We start from the raw sequence: 21476 nt of genomic DNA on the forward strand, positions 1-21476 counted from the left end.
CCCCGCCCGCCTTTTTTTCTCACTACACCATTAACAGTAAAGTGCCGTGTGCATATCAATAGGATGTTTGGGAAAGTTTTCTCTATTTATAGATAGACCCTACCAAGAACTCAATTTTTTTGTCATTTGGGCCAAAGGCACAGTCTTGTTCTCAGCAATTCAACTTAACAGTTTTGAAAACATCAAAGACAATATCAAACCTCTAACTTACATCAATAAATGCTGTTCAGAAAACACTTCATCATCCAGGTGGCAAAATATCTAGATCTTTCTTGTCGAGGTCAGTTCACAATGCTTTCTACATTCACACATACACACTCACATACGCATGCACACACACACACATACGCATACACACACACACACACACACACACACACACACACGCACATACACCAATGTGCTTTAAATGCAGCAGTGCTCTTTTGAGGGAGAGTGTGAGAACGCCCAATCTTTTCCTTCTCTGCGTGCCCCAACAGTGTTATATTTATTATCATTTGGTAACAGTATTAATCATGTATTCGTCCTGCCCTGGAGAGTTCCACTTTTTTTTTGGTAAGTGTTTTACGGCGCTTTCAACTGCATAAGGTCATATGAGCGACCAGGACACACCAAACATTTTCAGTTGGTAGGAAATTTGTAATTTTGACAGGGTGGCGGCCGAAACCTACTCTCGTCAATTTTAGACCACCAAGGGATCTTTAACGTGCACAACTTGCACACGGGACCTTTGAGATTTTTTGCTCTTGTCCGAGAAGGCTTGGTGTAGGTATTTCGAACTAGAAGATCATGGGTGTGGCTGAAAGACAGCAGTAAGAAGGAGCCAAGGAGTAGCAGTAGAAAGACTGCTGAAAGAGTCCGGAGCCCAGAGGAGGGGGGCAAAGGAGGTGAGGGGGTGGGGGAAGAAAGTGAAGATAGAATATTGCAAGAGAGAGAGAAAGAATATGAAAGGAGACAATTTTAGAGAAGAAAATATTTCGATCGCTACCCGGATTCGAACCCGGGACCTTTGAAAGAGATGCAAACACCTTAACCTCTAGGCCACGAGAGCCCCCGAGAGTTCCACTTTCTGTCTTGTCAAGTGCAAAGGAGCAAAATGTGGGCCAGAAGTGTTTTTTTGCCTTTAAATCAAACCCAATTCTCAGGCAGATTTCTGCTTTAAGATCAGGGTCTTAGGCATTCATATGAAACAGAAAAACTTCCGTTACACTGTAACAACAAGCTATAAGGCGGATTGAGTTCTGATGTAAGGTTTTCTTTGGTGGAGACCACTGAATATATAACATATTATATTATATAGGCCTACTTTATATATATAAAATAGCCCATTTGATTTCATAATTTTAACAGCCTAACTGGATAACACAGGAAGACGTAGCCTACATTCAGACGAAACTCACACTTCAAACTGACTGTGCTGTCTGTGACTTGAAGAGGCAATGAGAACTGCAGTGAACCACAGTGGAATATAATCTTTCTCTGCATTATGAAAAACATTGTTGGTGCGTTTTCATCTCTTAATTTAAACTCTGGAAAGGAAAGAGCAAAAAAGAAAACAAAAAACATTGCATTATATCATTGCAGCAATTAAAATTCCTGTCATTACAGAACACACACACACACACACACACACACACACACACACACACACACACACACAAACTTAAAATGATAAAGTCGCAAGGTTTTATAGTTTTCAAATATCAATCAAATTTGCATGTGCCCATTAGTTTGAAAACCTTATATGTACATTGAGCAAATCGTTCCTCTTCCAGAAATTCGCTTGAAAATGCATATTATATTATTCAGTATTTCTAAGCTAGTCCCATGACACTGTCTTATAATGTAGTACAGCATGCAGTAAGTAGCTAACTTAATGTATATACAGTGATCGAAGACATCAATATCATAAATGGGAACTGCCTTTATCATCAATCACCAACTTGTAATCCAGCCCCAGGTGTTGAAATGACCTTCTGCTTTCTTATTCGAATAGCCCTGATTTCCAATGAAACCTTGATTTTTATGTCAGTTGTATAAAAATTGGATATCAAGGCACCTTTGGACAAACAGAGCTTATTTGAAAACAAACAGTAAAATACAACATCATTTAACAACATACACAAAGTTTTCAAATTCAGGTTTTAAAAATCAGTCAGTTAATAAGACCAAGCGTATTAATAATGTATGCATAGATCTATTTGCTATACTCTTCAAGGCCATAGCGGACACATAATTATGTTCAAGTAGCAGTAAACTGAAGGCAATGTTGTTGCATATTTTGGAAGAACCATTGTAGACAAATCAGAAACACGAATTTAAACATTTCTTAGCGTGCATGTCGTTGTCCAGACGTTTCAGGCAAAGAACTGAAAAATCTGTTCGAGTATCGAAATTAAATCTTTGCTTCTTTTTTCACTGCCACAAAGCAGTACGTTTCATGAGTCGTCGATTGGCCACAATGCACATCCTCAAAGAATTAAAAGAGTAGCGATAAACAAGAAGCACAGAACAACAAAGAAATATGTGAATATCACAACTTGAGGCACGAGGGTTTTAAAAAAAGTACCAGTAGATACGAACTGAGGGAATAAAAGTCAGCGAATGTCCCTGTGAGTGTTGTAGATCAGTTACCAAAAGAAACGTCTCACAGAAGTGAAAACACATGCAACAGGTAAATATAATGTCTCTTAGTTAAAGATGTAAGAGCAGCTACTGACGCTGAGTCCTGCCCATATTTCATAGAAAGGCATAGAATAAAATGGTTTAGCCACCTGTTACGAATGTCACCTAGCCAGCCAGGCTCGAGAGCCTTTAACACCAAGCACCCAGGCTATAAAGGAAGAGGAAAGCCACACAAAAGGTGAATTCAGGGTGTCAAGGAAACCCTGAGAGATCACAATATCCAAACTGAAAAGGCTGCATCTCCCATCGACGCTGAACGGCAACAGAAGATGGAAAAGGAAAAGGAAAAGTAAATTAGTTATTAAAGTATGTAATGTTATCTTGGGCATGGAATTACCCACAATTAGTCATGAACTCATGGAATAAGTTCTCTTCCACGATGTACGGGAAAAAATTAGCAAGGGAAAGTCAGGTGGGGGTGGGGGGGGGGGCTGAACATTTATTAGTCAGCAGGAACTTCGAGCCCTTTTCAACAATGTAGATTTATCTAAAAAGCAAGACCTCTGATTTATTACGTCCATCTCCAAGAAAACCAAGTAAAGTGGGTGAAGTGGGTGGAGAATAGTAAAATCTCTTCTGTCAATTCAACTTAATCAAGCCTGGCTGGTAAGGAATTCAAACCACGGTGAGTCACATCATCATAGTCTAATGACATGCAAACTGAGATAATATTGTGTGCCCTATGAGATTCAGGCCCATTGATTAATATCAGTTGAACAGCTAAACTTTTTCTCTTTTTGAGAAAAAGTAGCACACCTATACATGAAGGAATCAAAGGCTATTACAGCTCAAAGGTTTTGTCAAATTCAGAAGAATAACAAATTACTTAGTCATGATACAAAAACGTCATTTTACTTAATCATTCCATTCACATCAGTATAATTGGGCGCTTTGAAGCACGTATTATAAGGGGGCTATCCTGAACACTTCTGTTTGGAGAAAATCGAAGATAAAATTTCTGCCCCTTGTTTAGTTTCTTTAAAAGACGAGGAGAGTTGTTTTTTATAACCAAAAAATATACACACAAATGAAACCAAACTGAGTTAGGGCAATGCCCACTTTTGATGTACCCCGTAGGTCAAGATTTCTGGAAACCCCCGAAATCTGAGTTAGTCTGCTTGTCCCTAAAAGCAACCAATTATAAAATGAAAAGATTATTAGTGAATATTCCTTTGCTTGCTTTTTAATTCTACAGAAAACAAAAACAAAACCATAAAATGCAGTTTTCTTGTGCTGACCATGAAACACGAACAAAACCTTCCGATTAGTATGACAACAAGGAGAATACATATATAGTAACAGTTAAAATGAGTGCCGATATTAACACTGCAAGCTTTATTCATATCTCACATAAGTCAGTTTAGCACTTATACCGGTTATGTACAAATTCATCCACAGAAGACAAAATTTGAAAAGAAAAAAAAAGAAAAGAAAAACATGATATACAATATTATATATATATATATATATATATATATATATATATATATATATATATATATATATATATATATATATATATATAAATATAATAAGTTTAAATGGCAAATTATGTATAAATAAAAGTCTTCAGAAAGGCTTGTGATGCTCTGAACCCCCCCCCCCCCCCCCTCCCGGCTTACAATTAAACTGAAACAGCAGTTGATCCCGCATACTCCACAACAATATTCATTCAAGATAATATTACATAATGTGTCCAAAACACAACATCTATATTATATTTGTATATGTACGTATAGGCCTACTTGGATTTTTGTTAAAAATCTGTTCTGTTCTAGGAAATTCTCCTCGAGCCAATTAGTCAAAGAATAACCTTCATTGTCTTTACATATGGCTGAAAGTGTTTAAGACAGTATTTAACCTTCAGAGGCAAAGTATTAACCCTTCCAACCCCACGCGTATATATTTTCAGTAGCGCTTGTACCGCTCACCGTCCCAAGAGCGTATATTCTCAATTTCAGGGGGTACCGACTTTGCGCATTTTTCGAAATTAGCAAACCTAATCAAACTTTAATTTTCATACTATTTGTTCATTTACCTTTAAACATTGTATGTTATTATCTATACCTCATTACAAAGATACCACACCACTTTTTAGAATACATACCTCTTTCTCTGATATACTGCTGTATTGGTTGGGACTGGGGTTAGGGAGTGCACTAAAATGGCTTGAAGGGTTAATGAAAGAGGTGAAAACTTAAAAGAGTAAAAGATAAACAAACAAATTGAACACTTGAATAAACCTCTGCTTATGTTTGGATTCTGTACACTGGTTTCACAAAATAAACAAAACAATTTTTGTAAAACATCGTTGAAAATAAATCTGCCCACAGATCTGAACCTTTTTTTTACGTCTTATGAGATTTTGATCATGCTCTGACTTCTCATTTTTTAGATAATCTGTGACAGTCAAGACGAAAGAATGAACTTGTCTGAGAGGGGAGTTGTGGTTCCTTTCCTGTAAGAAAGTTCTTCACCAATTTGTTGAGTGCATCTCCTCACCCATCTGAAAAAAAATTAATTGAAACTAGTTACAACTGATTCTATCTTGATATCATTGAAGATTCACACCAGCAGATGCCCACAAGTCTCTAGAGGTTGGTTTGAGGTGAGGTGATTACTTTAAATTTTTAAAAACATCAACTTTATTGTTCTCTTCATATTGATTTTTTAAAATGAAAGTAATATTATATAATTTGAATTATATGTACATGTATATCTACATACGTTTTTACCATTCCTGTACAGCCAAGAAAAATTTCCCACTGAGACTATAACGTATCACCTATTCTCATCTTATCTTATCTTATCTTATCTCATCTCATCTCATCTCATCTCATCTCATCTCATCTCATCTCATCTAAAGTGACGTATGACGGAGCCTTACACTCAGCAGTCAATTTAAAGTTAAAGTTGACAAAACTTACAAGTAAAAATACTTATCATCCCATCTCACCAAAGCTCACTTACCTCATTGGATGTGAGTCTCCCTCTTGGATAAGCAATCTCAGTGGAAGATCCTGCTGAAGGGCCTAATGATCCATTGCTAGAGCCTGTGCTCAGTCTAGTGCTCATCTGTTATGAAACAGGGCGAGTTATTTCAATACCAAGATGTGTTGCTTTCTCTTTCAGAACTTTTGCCTCAGCAAAGCAATGTAAAGCACACAAAAAGGTGCTAATCCATAAAATATTAGCGAGGAGAAGCAATCCAAACTGTGGAATACATCCTCCAACATAAAACGTGGCTATCCAAATTAATACTTCAGAAGAAGCTACACACACCAACAGAGAAACTAAGGCTGCAAACGCACTGGCTTCACATTACCCACGTTTTCACGCTGTTACCGTCACCCAACTTGCAGACGTGACGGAAACCTTTAACCTGTATCCGGCGTCACACTAACTTCACACCACAATCCCCACACTTTCACGGCTGGCCCTTCACGATTTTGATTTTACCGCTGCAGTAAATTTGTTCTCTGCAAATCGCCATTCTGCGGTCTAGAGGCGGAAATTCTAAAAAATACCACAGTCGGGATGTAGAAAACTGAAATTCATTTTAATCAAAATTGTATTAGATTGTATTTTTGACTTCAGACTTGGATTCTGCGATGAAAATTACCTATCGAGAATTAAAAGTGAAGTTGTTCCCAACCACATCCGATCCGTACATTGAAGATTGCCTTGTTAGTAAGACAACTTCCTGGGCCTTCGGCATAATATGGTGGTAGGGTGGCCAGTTCCTTTCCACGCCGCCTTTACTTCCCCAAACCGAAGTCGGGTACCCATTACTGCTGGGTGGGCAGGAGGGGGCGAAAAAAAATGTGTCCCAAACGAGGCTCGAACCCGGACTTTCCGCTTCGCAGACGAGCGCATATCAAGAATTAGGTGGAAATTAATCCCAAATTTTGACTGTCACGTTTAGTTTCAAATAAGAAACCATCACAACAGCTAGTTCTGTGTGTGGTGAAGCGGTGAGTCTCTTCCCCACTGCACCCAAAAGACACGAGTTTGATTCCAAATCGGGAAGTTGTTCTATACGGTAAATGTAACTCCCTCTGCGTTTTGGGATACTGGGACTCATTCAGCCCAGGCCGGCCCTGACAGACAGGGTCAAAGTAGTTGGCAAACGGAAAAAGGACCTTTTTACTTCCATTTATACTGATGAACCATCAAGAATATCTACTACTTTGAACAGGCACGGTTCGTCCATAGAGCACAGTCGTGCAGTGTCGCCCAAAAGTTGTTAATGATTTATTACGAAAAAGTACCCACAAACATGAAATAAAAGAAGCCAGAAAGAAACACTAGCCAAATATTATATATCAAAACAAGTCCTCAGGCGCCGTCAAAAGCACTGTAAAACATCTACTATGCCATGCCAAAGTCCACACGCTTCAACAAAACATAATAAGACATTCAACAGTGGCAACCTGGCCTATAAATCGCTCTTTGGGATAACCCAAGGGATGACGACACTCGTAGCGAGTTTGGCGGTACATTAATTTTAATAAGACGGCACATCTCAAATGTGCTCCCACGAAACATAGCCCACCGTAGGCAGTCTAAAAATAAACGCTATAGACTGTACACTATTCTATGCCAAAATTACGTGATCCCCGGAGCAGTCCAGCAGAGTGCTCAAGTGAATTGTGATTGGTTCATTGTCTTGCCACTATTTTAAGTGATTCTATTATCGTGAACCTGAGGGAGGTGAACGTGACTATACTTTAGTTTAGTCACCGTCCTATAACGTGTGCCTTTGAATGGTTTTGTAGTGGTGAACCCGTAGTGAAAGTTATGAATTGATTGTTTAGTTCCAATACAGGATAAAGAAATTGATTTCCAGCTAACAGTAACAAACAGATTTACATGAAGTTCTAGAAATCAAAACGACAAGTAAAAAGAATGAAAACAAAAACATACCGTCCCATTTGCTATGCCCTTGACTATCTTCAACCTAATATAGCTTAATTGTGCACGCCCACTTTTTAGCGCCACGAGCCGCCCCTGATTTTGAACACTTCATAAACTTTGAAGCTCTAAGGGTTTCTGATTTCTTAGCAGAATGAAATGTGCAAGAAGGCTTTCTAAAATCAAACTGATGTAGCTGCCACTGTTACAACAACATTGCATGAAAGTAAACTCAGACATGTTTTTTTTAAAAAGAAACAAATCAAGAATTTTTGCGAAAAATGTAGAGGAAAAAAAACGTCAAAGTAATTTTAAAAAGTGTCTGGCATCTGGTCTACATTTTAATCCCTTCTCCTCGAAATTTGAAAATATGCTTTTAAAACTGCCATCACATCCAAGAAGACTCTCACTTGATGCCTCGTATCTTCCTTTCAGAGGTCACTCAAAACTTTGTACTGTTAATAGGGCCAATCTACGGGTGGTTGGCTTGTGATCTGATGTGGTTTGCTTCTTCTCTCCTATCAAACATCCATTATCCTTATCTCTACTCCTCCATCTTCTTTTGTGTTTGTTACTCTCTTGTACCACCTCTAATCTTCGAAACTTTCAATATGACATAATTGTGTTGCAAGTGCCGTAAAAAGCTTATCAAAACTAAAGATCCAATCTGACTGAAGGAAAGGTACATTCAAATAGTATGAGAGAAAGAGGGAGCTGTCAGAAGTAATGCCTGAACCACTTACTGCTTGATAATTCCTAGGGTTTACAGCACCGACATTGTCGTACACTCTACGGAGGCGGTCAAGGTTATCCTGAAATAACATAAAACATTTACAGTTTGACGTATGTGACAAGAGTGGTCAAAAGTAGAAGATGTCTGTTAGACCCAAGCACATCACACCCATAAAAATCTATAAGGAATGTTAATTTTGTGTTCAATAACTAATGTAAACTTAAACATATGCCACTCGACAATCTTAAAAACACAAGACACAAATTCAGCATTTACCCCTTTCCACGCAGCCTGTTGTGTAAAAAGACAACCCGAATAGACTACTGTGTTATCTGACCTCATCACCATTTGAAGACATGAGAACCAGACTGTGCCTAAGACAATTTTGCTCAACGGAGAAAAACGGCATAAAGCATGGACTTGGGTCTATATTTACTGTGGGTTACGCTGCAGTTCCCCCCTTTTCTCACTACACTGATAACGGCACTGTGTCATGTGCACTATCAACAACAGTTACGGGAACAATTTCTCTATTTATAGATACCAGGAACTCAATTTGTTTGCCATTTTGGACTGAAACGCAGTCTTGTTCTCAGGTCTTCAATTGTGCATTGCAAGTCCCTCCACAAATTGGCGATGACTTCAGACCCATCCTAACTGTCAGTCTGAATACACTAGCAGCGAGTAAGACCACATTTCCCAAAAGATACGTTGAAACTCTTAGAAAGCAAAACTGGATGTAGTACACAAACCTAGTAGAAAAAAAGAGTTTCAATACAGAACTTAACCCAAAACAAATTTGACATGGAACAAGAAGTCGCATAATATATGGTGATAATGATATACTACTTATGCTATATTCACCTTAACAATGTTAAAGGAAAGATGTATTGAAGCACAGAAAGATCTGTATTTATGCTTCATAGATTATTCAAAGGCGTTCGATACAGTTAGACATGATGATCTATTTAAAATACTGGAAAAGCTAGACATAGATGGAAAAGATCTAAGAATTATCCTAAATATGTACTGGGACCAAAAAGCTACTGTACGAATTAATGGAGAATACAGTGAATATATGCAGATTCGGCGAGGTGTGAGGCAAGGATGTGTTATGTCACCAGACCTCTTTAACAAGTACAGTGAAACAATCCTTAGAAACATAGAAAAATGTCCAGGCCTCAAAGTAAATGGAGAAAATATTAACAACATCAGGTATGCAGATGACACAGTTTTAATAGCAAGCTCCGGAAAGGACCTTCAATTGCTTCTAGATACTGTTGTAACAGAAAGTGAACGTAAAGGATTATTGTTGAATGTAAAGAAAACAGAATGCATGGTAATATCCCAAAAAAGCAGCAAATCCTAGTTGTAATCTCATTAGCAAAGGTGAAAAGATCAAACAAGTCCAACAATTTAAATATCTGGGATATAAATTATGATTACATCTGATGCCAAATGTTCCACAGAAATAAAAAGGAAAACTACGATGGCTAAGGCTGGTTTCAATAAAATGAGCCCAATCCTGAAAAATAGAACCATCTCAATAAACACCAAAATGAAAGTCCTGAAATGCTATGTTTGGTCAACCCTTCTATATGGCTGTGAATGCTGGAAAATCACTAAAGACAGTGAAAATAAAATAGAAGCAACAGAAATGTGGTTTCTTGGGAGACTGCTAAGAGTATCGTGGAAAGAAAAGAAATCAAATGATGTAGTGCTTGATGAAGCCCACGTGGGACGCTCAATGTTAACAACTATCAGGAAACGACAAATGCAGTTTTTGGGAAACCTGAATAGACATAAGGGTCTTGAACATCTAGCTCTCACTGGCAAAATCGAGAGCAAGTGAGGCAGGGGTAGGCCCAGAACAACATACTTAGGGAACCTGAATAAATGGGAAACAGGGAAAGATCAGGGAAACGTAACTTTTTTTAGAGCATCCGGGCAAAGGAATGAATGGAAAACCATGATCCCCGATGTCTGTCACAGATCTGGCACTGGATGATGATGATATACTACTGAGAAACAAATCCAACAAGGTTCTGACATAAACAAAACTTTCTGAACGGAACGCAAATCCTCAAGACATAAAGTCAATAGCAGCCTTCATAGAAGTAGCATTAAACGCCAGATACTCAAGAAAGGTTGCTGGCACTCTGCAACAAAGTAGCATATGTGAGGCAGCGTGGTGAAACCAGGCTCTCGTCAAAATAATCAAAGTGAAGAAACTTGCATTTTTCCACAGGTTTGTGAATTTTTATCAAATTCAATATTTTTTTTGGCTCAACACCTTTTATACCCGTTAAAGAACTCATTTTTGTGTGGTTTATTTTTAAAAACGTTGATTAAATTAACAAAAAATGTAAATTTTCAGTTACCACGGACTTTTAAGCTAAGGAAATAACTAATCTTTGACAGCCATTTTCTCACTAATTTTACCTCTTAAAACAGGTGACCCCAACGTCCTTCTTTTGCAAATATCTCGAGTCGTATTCAAGATCAAAAGATATTTTGTTCATCCAAATAAAGACAAGTGAACAAGCTTTATGATGATACCAATAACTCTACATGCCCAAAAATTGACGAAAGCCGGATTCCACCACGTTGCCTCACATATGGAAAGGGCACACCAAAGTAAAACAAGACACTCCTGCTGCAGGAAGAGATAATTAGTGGTAATGTTCCTATAATATGTATATCGGAGCTGAGATATGTGTGCTTGTTGTTAGTCTATCGTAGGTGGAGACGCAACTCTTCGTAATGTCCAGCGGGAATGATTAGCATGGGATGAGGGGGGGGGGGAGAGGAGAGGGGACATTTATGGCACTGGTAAGTAAGGTAGTCTTGCAATGCATAGTCAGGGGGGGAAAGAGGGGTGGACAGATTTTGATATGAAAAAGAATGGACAGGGGTGACCCTCCCTACAGCCTGAGAAATTCTTTAGCGATACACTAGAAAAGATAGGTGAGAACTGGTACTTTAATCTGCTCATGGCTCTTCACTAACTCGCAAGCCAAGGGGCGGATATGGTTCAGGATATACATGATAGAGGAGAGGGATGGATAACAGACTGGGTTGACCCTGAGAGAGATCTTAAACTCAGTCAACCCTAATCCCGACACTGAATCCCAATCGAATATTTCATATTACAACTGGAGCACCAGCAAACAACTAATATGTGTGGATCAAAAGCTGTACAACAACTGTTCTTAATAAAGAGCATTCTAAGAAGCCAAGTCAAGAACAATGTTGAAGTTTTTACGGGTCTAAGAAATAGTATCCTTAACTCAATCTTTACAATACAATCGTCTAGACTTTCCGGAACACGGAAACGTGGGCTGCTTTTTTAAAGACGAAAAATAAATATTGAACTTAACAACAATGTGTTTGGTTTATTTGAAAGATTTTGAAGAGGTTTAGAACTGTGCCAAATCTCAACCCTTAATCTGCATTGCAGCATTGTTTGAAACCTTTTTAATTATCCCAAAATGACCAGTGAGAGAGGGGAGGAGGAGGAAGGCAGCTAAGAAGAAGCCGGAGTTCAGTGTGTAAACATAATCTTACGTAGTGTTCGGTAAGTCGGGTGTGTATATTAATCATGCAAGCTTGACACATCGGTAGTAATCGATCTACCTCCAACACCTACTTCATCCTAAAAAGCAGAAACTACACCTTTCATTAATAGTATAATAGCACTTCCACTTTGCACCTCATTGGCATTGGCAGATGTATTCTGTTGACTGCTGGGGGAGGAGGGGCATGGGGAGGGGGGAGACTCACCAGAGTATCATACTCCCCAGAGGGAACAACTACACTGGCAGCATTTTGTGGTCTCTCCGACGCTGCTGAACTCCCATATTCACTTGTAGTAGCAGCACTTCTTCCTGTACTTCCATCGGATTCCAAGGCTGGATTGCAAAGTGAGTAGTCACTGTTATGGACGGCTGCTGCAGTGTCTGCAAAAAATGTCATTCAAGAAGGCACACTGAGCATCTGCAAAAAATCTGTATCTTCTATACGAATAATAATACTGTATAAAAGAGTTAAAGGAATACACGACTTCAGTTGTGGTTCAGTGAGTAAACATAATACAATGTAGTGGAGGGGAAGTTGGGTGTGTATTCTATTTTGGGTGAATTTGTTGATCTTTGCTTCCACGGTGCTCGTGGCAATTTGGCACACCATGAGAGGCCACAGCAACATTATTGGGATTAGCCTGTTAATTAAGCAGTGGGCAATCTGGAAAGGGATAAGCTGACACATTACAAAAACAAACCAAATTAAAACTACTTGACAACTTTCAAGGGACCTGACCAATTGGCCAAGTACGTAAGGTAAGAATCTCTAAAAAGGACAATTTTCCCGGTAGGATTGTACATTATTACATGGCATGCTCACATGTAAATCACTTTCTTTACAAAAATCCAACGAAACCTGATAGGGCTCATTTTGTCCTAAAGGGTGTACGTATGGACATCACGTGATGATAATAGAGCGGCACTGCCTGTGTATTCAAAGGTACCCAAACTCATAACTTTCAGTGGCCACACCTTCAGTGCACCTATGCGAGGGGTTGTTGAAAGCCCAAAATAAGTTTCCACCGAACGAAACACAGAGCCTAACATCTCAAACACAATTATAATCAGTTAGTTGTACGCAACCGTATGAAAGAGACAACACATTTTTTTTAAATTTCGACTGAATTTTAACGTCTTCATTTTGTCATTTACAGGTTAAAGTCCTCCCATAAATTTCTCCTGTAACGAAAGATTCTAAGTTACTTCTATAGCTATAGGGTTCGCAGGCATAAGAATGTAGAACCAGCATACTCATAAATCTTTTCTACAGTTTCAATTTTGCCTTAGCTGGAGTGAATGCTGTTAACTTACGAAAATTCCACATCATGTTATACGTACGCAACAAAAACATTTTTCGTATAGCAGTAACTTTCCATTGACAAGATTTTGAATTACATTAATATTATTGACGGATCACAAAAGGCAAAATCAACAAAAAGTTATTCATCCTACCAATGTCTATAATGAGAATATGAGTACTGAGGTAAAAATAGTATAATGATAATAAGAGACCGTGCGGATTTAGGTACAAGACTGACAAATTTTACCTTTCTTCAAATTGGCCTTACTGCCCAATCCTGAGCCTGATTCAGAATCTGAGTAAAATTTCTGAAATGGAAGAGTAAACACCAGGAATAAAATGACTCATCAGCCTTTATTTACACTTGAAATATTGCAACATAATGTAAAATTTATAGTGATTCACTCTGTATCTCAGAGGGCATTGAATTTCAATGTTTTAGTGCGTGTGTTTTATGGCACTTGCAACACAGTTAAATAATTTTTGTGCCGAAGACTAGAGATGTTACAAGAGATTAACAAACACAAAAGAGGGGAGAGATAATAACGATATTATTTTTAATAGGAAATAGGGAGCAAACCACACCAGAGCACCCACCAACCACCCACTTAGACTTTCAAGAAAATGTGCAATCTTAAAAACCCAAAATATGAGAGTCATATGGTGCAAATAAAATATAATGTTCAGCTTTTGTCAATACTCCAGGGGACATAATGAAAGCTATGCACTTGAGACCCTTATAGTACACTGGGCTGGACAGAAATACTGTCAAAGGTGCTCTACGGCATCCGCATAAGACAATCCCATGTTCCAAAACCAACCTCCCAATTCCTCCTTCGAGTTTTTTGTTACATTATAACGACAGTGCGCAAGACGGCCACTTTTTCCTCGGCAATTGCTGGCTGTTTTAGACAATTTCGCATACTCTTTAAGAAAACAAAAACATAATTTTGATGCCACACTAAATCCGAACACAAACAAAGCGTGCACGTCTAGTGTGTAAAAGACAGAGCCACAAGCCATGGTGCACCAGCTTAGCTCTGTGGGGATGTTATATTACATTGTGTTCTCTAATGCAAGAGTTAAGTAAGTCGCTACCCAAGAACCACAAGGTTCTATTTGCTCAGTACCTAGTTTATTTGACATTAAAACTTTTGAACTTCACAACACGTCAAGCTTTTTGGAATGCAAGTCTTTGAATATCTTGATAACGAATTACGATTCTGATAGATCATATAGAACGTTTCTGACATCAAGGTTTTAGTAACTCAAAACAGCCAAAAATATATAGATCTTTGTATTTCTAAGGTAGCGGAGTGGCTGATATGGGAATTGAACTTTTTTCTTTTGCTGGAGGAGGCAATAGTAACAACCATGACACAAAGCGACAGTAATGAGTAGTTCCTTACATTGGAAGATGAAGCCAGTTTCTGTCCAGAGTCAAATGAGCGAGCCCTGTATTTGCGTTTCACGGCATTGTAACCATCTCTGATCTGAGAAATAACAGGAACCAAAAATAACATCTCTGCTTATGTATAATAAAGAATGATTTGTACAAAACTATTACCCAAAATAGTATGCTTGTATGGAAAAAAATACATATTGTAAAGTAAGTACTTGAACAACTTGGAGTAAAGACGAGGTAAGAAGATTAAACAAACATTACATTGCAAAATGAAATATAGCAAAAAATAATAATCAGCAGAGAGAGGAGTGATGCAACTTCGAAAAAAAAATAAACAACATTATCACACGTATATCATTAAAGAAATAAAACACAATTAGAGGTTTATGATACAAATAAATGAATGACGTGTCATAATAAAAACAGACCAACACAGAACGAAGACGGCTATAAATATGGATATGGATATATATATATATATATATATATATATATATATATATATATATATATATATATATATATATATATATATATATAGATAGATAGATAGATAGATAATATATATATATATATATATATATATATAGATAGATAGATAGATAGATAGATAGATAGATAGATAGATAGATAGATAGATAGATAGATAGATAGATAGATAGATAGATATAGATATAGATATAGATATAGATATAGATATAGATATATATATATATATATATATATATATATATATATATATATATATATATATATATATATATATATATATGTGTGTGTGTGTGGGGGGGGGGGGTATAATATTTTATTCAAGCAACTTACTTGATGGCAGAACACGCAATGGAAAAGGAAAATCAGGAGGCCCTGAAAAGTACAAGAGGAAATCACAATTTTGACTTAAGCTTTTATCTTTTTAAAGACTTAACGGACAAATGGGAATCACGAAACAATGAAATCAGGCGCTCTTTAATTTTTGGGCATATGGAACTATTGACACAGTCAATTAAAACAGGAACATATATACCAATGCAACATGAAGAAGACGTAAAGGAAAAGGAAGGGGGGGGGGAGGGGAGGAGGATGAAGATAAAGAAGACGAAGGCAAGGAACAAGGACAAGGATACAGAATTGGAACATTTTGAATTAAATGGGACTGAATGCTATTGCTATTCAGACTTAAAGACAGTTCGCCCACAAATCATGCCAAATGTTCTGTTGAGAAAAAGAACACAAAGGTCTTTCGAGCTCACAAAAGACAACACAATTTCTCAAACGAGTCTTGCATTGCAATCTCTTAAAGCATCAGGATAACTTATCAAATTCGTCAATGACTTGAGCAAAAAAAATAAAAGCACAAAATAGTATTACTTACCTGCAGGGAATTCAAGATGCCAAATATGTACTGAAAAACCACCAAGTCCTCGTTCACAGACATGGCACCAAAAACCCACGTGAGTCCCAAGAGAGGGGAAAGAATACACAAAGCCTTCACCACAGACCTGAAAATGTACCCAGAATACGTAACATGAACCAACTGGTTCAAATATGGCCCCCAAGTGGCGTGGAAACTGATTGCATAGTGCATAGAGCTTTTGTGAAGTTAAACACCCCCCCCCCTCAAACACGGTATGACAATGTGCTGCACAGGTTTAAAGCTCCTTCCAACTTTTAAGGATCTTAGATTTAATGCCTATCCCCATTTGTCCACATTATCCCTCTGACAGTGAGGTCTAGATTAATCCAGCCCATACTGCCTCTAAAAGAATCATGCCCATTATCCATTTTACCAGCCTTTTTTGGTCAGGTCGAACTATGGTGCAGCATTTTTGTATCCACGGGTTTTAGCTGGGTTAAACAGGAAAAGGGTAATGCAGTTAATACTCGTAAAAGCAAGAACAGAGACCCTTTTCATTTATTTTTCTATTAAAAGAACACATATCACAATAACTATCAGTTTCAAAAGGGTCACACGTTAAAACATATAAATACAGTCTAGCACGCATGTGATGAAATCTATGGTACTCGGAAATCTTTTCATTATGTAAGAATTTCGCTATGTATGTAAAAAAATCCGGAACTTGAAAATATGTTGGTAGTGCGCCTGTTTCATTATATGCATGTTCGCTATGTGCATACCAGACTGTGTTAGGAAAAGGTACCGTATACAAACTTACCTTGTTCTCATTTTCACCCCCTTGGTTAGCATTGTAGCCGTGTTCAGAAGTGTATGCACAACAAGTCCAGCGATGATGAAATTAGTCTGAAGAGAACCCAAAAAAACTATGTGTTCAGTTAAGTTTGGACATGCAAAATCATCCTTGTCATTTTAAGTGGACGATGAAATTGATTAAGGTATATCTTGGAGCTGGTATGACCTTATGAAGTTGCGAGAGCCGTAAAAACTCTACTAAAAGTAAACTAAGGTACATCATCCTCAATGCTGACCATTTAAAAAGTGATTCTGCAATTAGTTGTACTACATACGTAATATAATTATGTTCCATTGTTGTTTCCTGTCACCCCTTAAAACACATACATGTGAATTTCCTTGCAACTAAGCTACAATATGTATGTTTAAAAACTCATTTGTACAAAGTTTCTAAATTTATTGGATTTCTTTTTAGTATGGGGTTTTACGGCGCTCGCAACTGCATAAGGTCATATGAGCGCGCGAAACAAGTTGGTTTTTTCTCAACAGTTCATTTCTCGGCCTGATACTGGTCAATATTTCTGTTTAAAATCGTTAAAACGCAAAAAATCGAGTGTAAATTGGATAAATTACATACATGTAACTTGTCAGAATTAAGAATAATGTTCCTTGGCGGCGAATCACTGAAACTACAAAGATAACCCAGCACAGATATCAGGAAGTTCAGTTAAGTAAAAGAAATAAAACCAACCAAAAGTTCCGTAATAAAGAAAAAATCTGTAATAAAGACGGAAAGGCGAAGAGTATTGACAAAGTAAAAACTTGTTGTGGGGAAGGAGGGGGTTAAACTAATCAAGTGCTCAACATCTTCCCTGTCTAAAAAGACCTTGACTAGTGACTGTGCTGTAATGGTCAGGCTATTTCTGCCGTAAGCTGACAAAAGGCCCTTTTTCATTTTGGTGCCAAACTTCTTTTTTTTTTTTTTTTTTTTTTTTGCTAAATCAAAAACCTCAGTTACCCAACTTGTGTGAAAAAAAATCAAATTGAAACTGCGGCTTATTTTTAAATAAATTAGAAATCAAGTTTCGGCATGACTCTATCTTTAAATGATTACGCTGAGAAAAAAAAAAAACTCTTTTCCTCGAAACTATAACACATTTGCATGTAAAAACCATTTTCACACTTGTTTTTTGAGACGCGGAAAAAATATATTTGAGTATCTAGACAAAACAGGGCAGTACCAGATATTGTTTAGAGAAGAAACTTTATAGGAGGAATAAGCTTGTTTCTGGGAAGACGATGCCATAAAACAGACAACATGGTCCGCAAATAGCTCACCAAGAGAACCGCTAGAGCAGGACCAACAAAAGCCCACAGTAATCCATCATCCACTGACAACCAACAGCTGTAGTTAAAAGAAAGAAAAACAATTTTGTAATTATACATATGTATTGAAAATGATGTTCTACAAACACATAATTATACTCTCTCTCTCTCTCTCTCTCTCTCTCTCTCTCTCTCTCTCTCTCTCTCTCTCTCTCTCTCTCTCTCTCTCTCTCTCTCTCTCTCTCTCTCTCTCTGTGTGTCTATCTATCTATCTATCTATCTATCTATCTATCTATCTCTCTCTCTCTATCTCTATCTCTCTTTCTTTCTCTCTCTCTTTCTCTCTCTCTCTTTTTCTCTCTCTCACACACGCACACACACACACACACACACACACACACACACACACACACACACACACACACACACACACACACACACACAGAACACACACACTCACATGCACACATATATACACACATAAAATAGATATTGTAAAATCCTTACATATAATTAAATATACATACGTATTATCACATTTTGAAGCATTGTCACAAATCAATATTGGAACTAAATTGTCTGATGCGTCTAGACTAAAATATAATAACATGCATTTGGAAGGCGTATGTTGGGATTTCCCTCCAAATAACCGAAATAAATTGGACGGGTGAGAGGACTACTCAGATAACCTTGAAGGCAGCGAGCCTGTTGGGTGTGACCCCAGGATAACTAGCGAGGCTCTTATTGAGGTAGGCAAACATGGTGAGAAATGAGTGCGTTGACATGTTTTTTAACACCCCTAGTCTGAGGGTGCTCAAGGTTGTTTTTGTGGAATAAGGAATTCATCAAGTACGAATGTGATGAAAACAGTATCACACCACCTCTTTACCTGCCCTGCACTTAAGGACCTGCGTAGTACCTACCTACCTGCCTCCCCAGACATCGGAAATACTCTATACAACGACTAAACACAGCTGGTAAAAACCTGTAAATTCTTTGCCATATCGTCAGGCCGAAGGGCTAGAACTCAATTGGCCCTTGGATCGGAAAAGTAAAGTAAAGTAAAGCTTGTATGAATGTCAACCTTTGACATCCGGGGGGGGGGGGGTGAGGGGGGGGAGAATTCAGACCTTGCTAGCTATCGCAGGAACTGTGCACATTGCATCTTTAAAATCACTGTGTCCACTGGAAGCAGCCTACTTGTTCCCCTTCCTTTAAGACAAAACACAAAAGAAATACTCAAAGGAGGTGGTGGATGAGTAAGAGGAAGGGGACAAGGAAGAGAGGCGGGTGACAATGAGAAATAGGTAGTACAGGCAATGGGGACGTCTCAAAAGCAAATACAACATGTTGAATATTTCTTCAGATATTATGTTTCTGTGCTCATACTTACAAATTTTCATTTCCATATCCATCTGTTTTAGTGACTCCCAAAGACACCCCTACGATCACCACAGGAATTCCTGTGGAAGTAACCCAGAACCCAGAGGAAATAAGATATTATGAGAAACGATGTTTTTGGGGTTCACAAGCAGCTTAAAAGAGACTGGAAGACTTCTAAAAGGATGACATGTATTTTCCTGAGGGACACAACGTTCACTTGTCTTGGAGCACAGTATCTTTTTTCAGACGGCAAAGTCAGAGTTGCCACTGTTTCCTGATATTCATAACGATTGTAAACCACAGAGAGCATGTTATAGAGTATGGATATGCACTACATAAATGCAATTATAATTGTTATTAAATAATATTCCAGGTGCGGGGATTTTCACAGTTTCGACAAATTACTTTTCGACGGACAACTATTCAGATGAACTAAGACCCAAATTTGACGAAAAAAAATGTTATGGCAGTTTCTTAATCCATGGTATCGTTTACATGTGCTCAAGAAATTCTTTGTCAAAATTCAATCCCAAACGCTGAAAGAGACAAGAAAGATAAATACAGTAAATACAATTAATTCATAAAAGAATTAAAGGGTTTTTTTTCTTTCTCCTGAAAAAAATTGCTCCCTGGGCTATATGTCCCCCCTGTGCCAATCGCACATAAACCATAACGAGCAATGTTAGCCTACCAACTTTTAGATGGCTGGACACAGCGTGAGTTCATGCGTACGACACATTTCATTTATCCAAGAAAAAAGAAGAAAAAAAGGTCTCTCATCATTGCAACTACGATTATGTGCTAAGGACTGAAAATGTCCTTCTGTTTTACAATGCTTAACATATCAAAGGCCTTTACTTACAACGATCTGGAACCCAAATTAGCCAACCTTGAGCTTTAGCCGGTTTGACTTGAATTACTTTACTTGCATATTTCTCTATGATAATGACTTTTGACATTTAGTTAGTATAGTTGAGACTGCACAATAAAAACATTGTACAATCTTTTCTGTCCATGGCTTCAAAACCGAGTGTCTCCTAATTTATTACATTAATAAGCTCATATTTTCCCTTAAGTCTGCACCAGATTTTTCTTTAGACTAAAAATTATGAAAATAAAATGAACTTAGTTATCCTAAAATAGTGAGATGTTGAACACTTAGGAACCCAGCAAGCCATAAGACATTAATTGTCAAGCAAATTTATGCCATGTAAAGACAAATAAAATTGTCACTGCTTGTTTACGTAAGCAAAGCTGCGTCAACAAATAGACAAAGACAGATGGACATGAACTAAGCTCACCATAGGCCACAAGAAGCAGTCTCCACAGCAAAGAACCTTTCTCAAACACAACCTTTACAAACACCAGTATTTCAATGCCTTCGGCCAACATGATGAAAAACACAGCCAGAAAGAGGAAGTGCAGTACCGCCGCCACCACTGTGCACGCAATCTGAAATACAACATTCCAAAAATTGAAAGGAAGAATGATACTAAAAATATTTTGGGTGCCAAGATATTTGACAATTATTTCCCAAAAAAAGAGCAGATATGTTGCTTTCATCATCGTCATCATCATCATCATCAGCAGCAGCAGCCGTGGATCAGGGTATAGGCCACGAACAAATTTACTTTCTACATTTCCCTATCCTGTGATGATATGTTGCTTTACAAACACTTAATTCTTCTGTAACTGCTTTGCCTTTGAAATGATCAGTGAGTGTCTAGTTGGTTTCAAGCACAAATCACTATTCAATGACTGGTACTGTGATGGTCTGAACTTTTGTATACACGGCGATATAAGAAAACAAGCCCAATTTTCCGAACCCCTTCGAGGAAATATGGGCATAAAGGCATGTACAAAAGTATTTCAATAAGTACATACAATCAATTTGAAGATGGCATGACCAGTACAGAATACACATCCTTGTGATATAGATTATGGTAGCGACAGGGATAGAGCGAGAGAGAGAGAGAGAGAGAGAGAGAGAGAGAGAGAGA

General features: G+C 37.8%; 1 protein-coding gene across 1 annotated transcript in view; it reads right to left on the bottom strand.

Annotated features, from left to right (window-relative positions):
* Positions 1 to 4699: 4699 nt before the first annotated feature.
* Positions 4700 to 21476, bottom strand: part of LOC101848765 — a gene marked incomplete in the record, with an annotated part of 111034 nt that continues 94257 nt past the window's right edge. The window contains 12 exon segments of the mRNA XM_013085509.2: positions 4700 to 5191; positions 5656 to 5760; positions 8343 to 8411; positions 12116 to 12291; positions 13461 to 13521; positions 14623 to 14706; positions 15441 to 15482; positions 15991 to 16117; positions 16793 to 16878; positions 18106 to 18172; positions 19487 to 19556; positions 20778 to 20928. Of these exon segments, the coding sequence (XP_012940963.1) occupies positions 5159 to 5191; positions 5656 to 5760; positions 8343 to 8411; positions 12116 to 12291; positions 13461 to 13521; positions 14623 to 14706; positions 15441 to 15482; positions 15991 to 16117; positions 16793 to 16878; positions 18106 to 18172; positions 19487 to 19556; positions 20778 to 20928 (1071 nt within the window).

The sequence above is a fragment of the Aplysia californica genome, unplaced genomic scaffold (genome assembly GCF_000002075.1).
Source record: "Aplysia californica isolate F4 #8 unplaced genomic scaffold, AplCal3.0 scaffold00381, whole genome shotgun sequence".
NCBI classification, from domain to species: Eukaryota; Metazoa; Mollusca; class Gastropoda; order Aplysiida; family Aplysiidae; genus Aplysia; species Aplysia californica.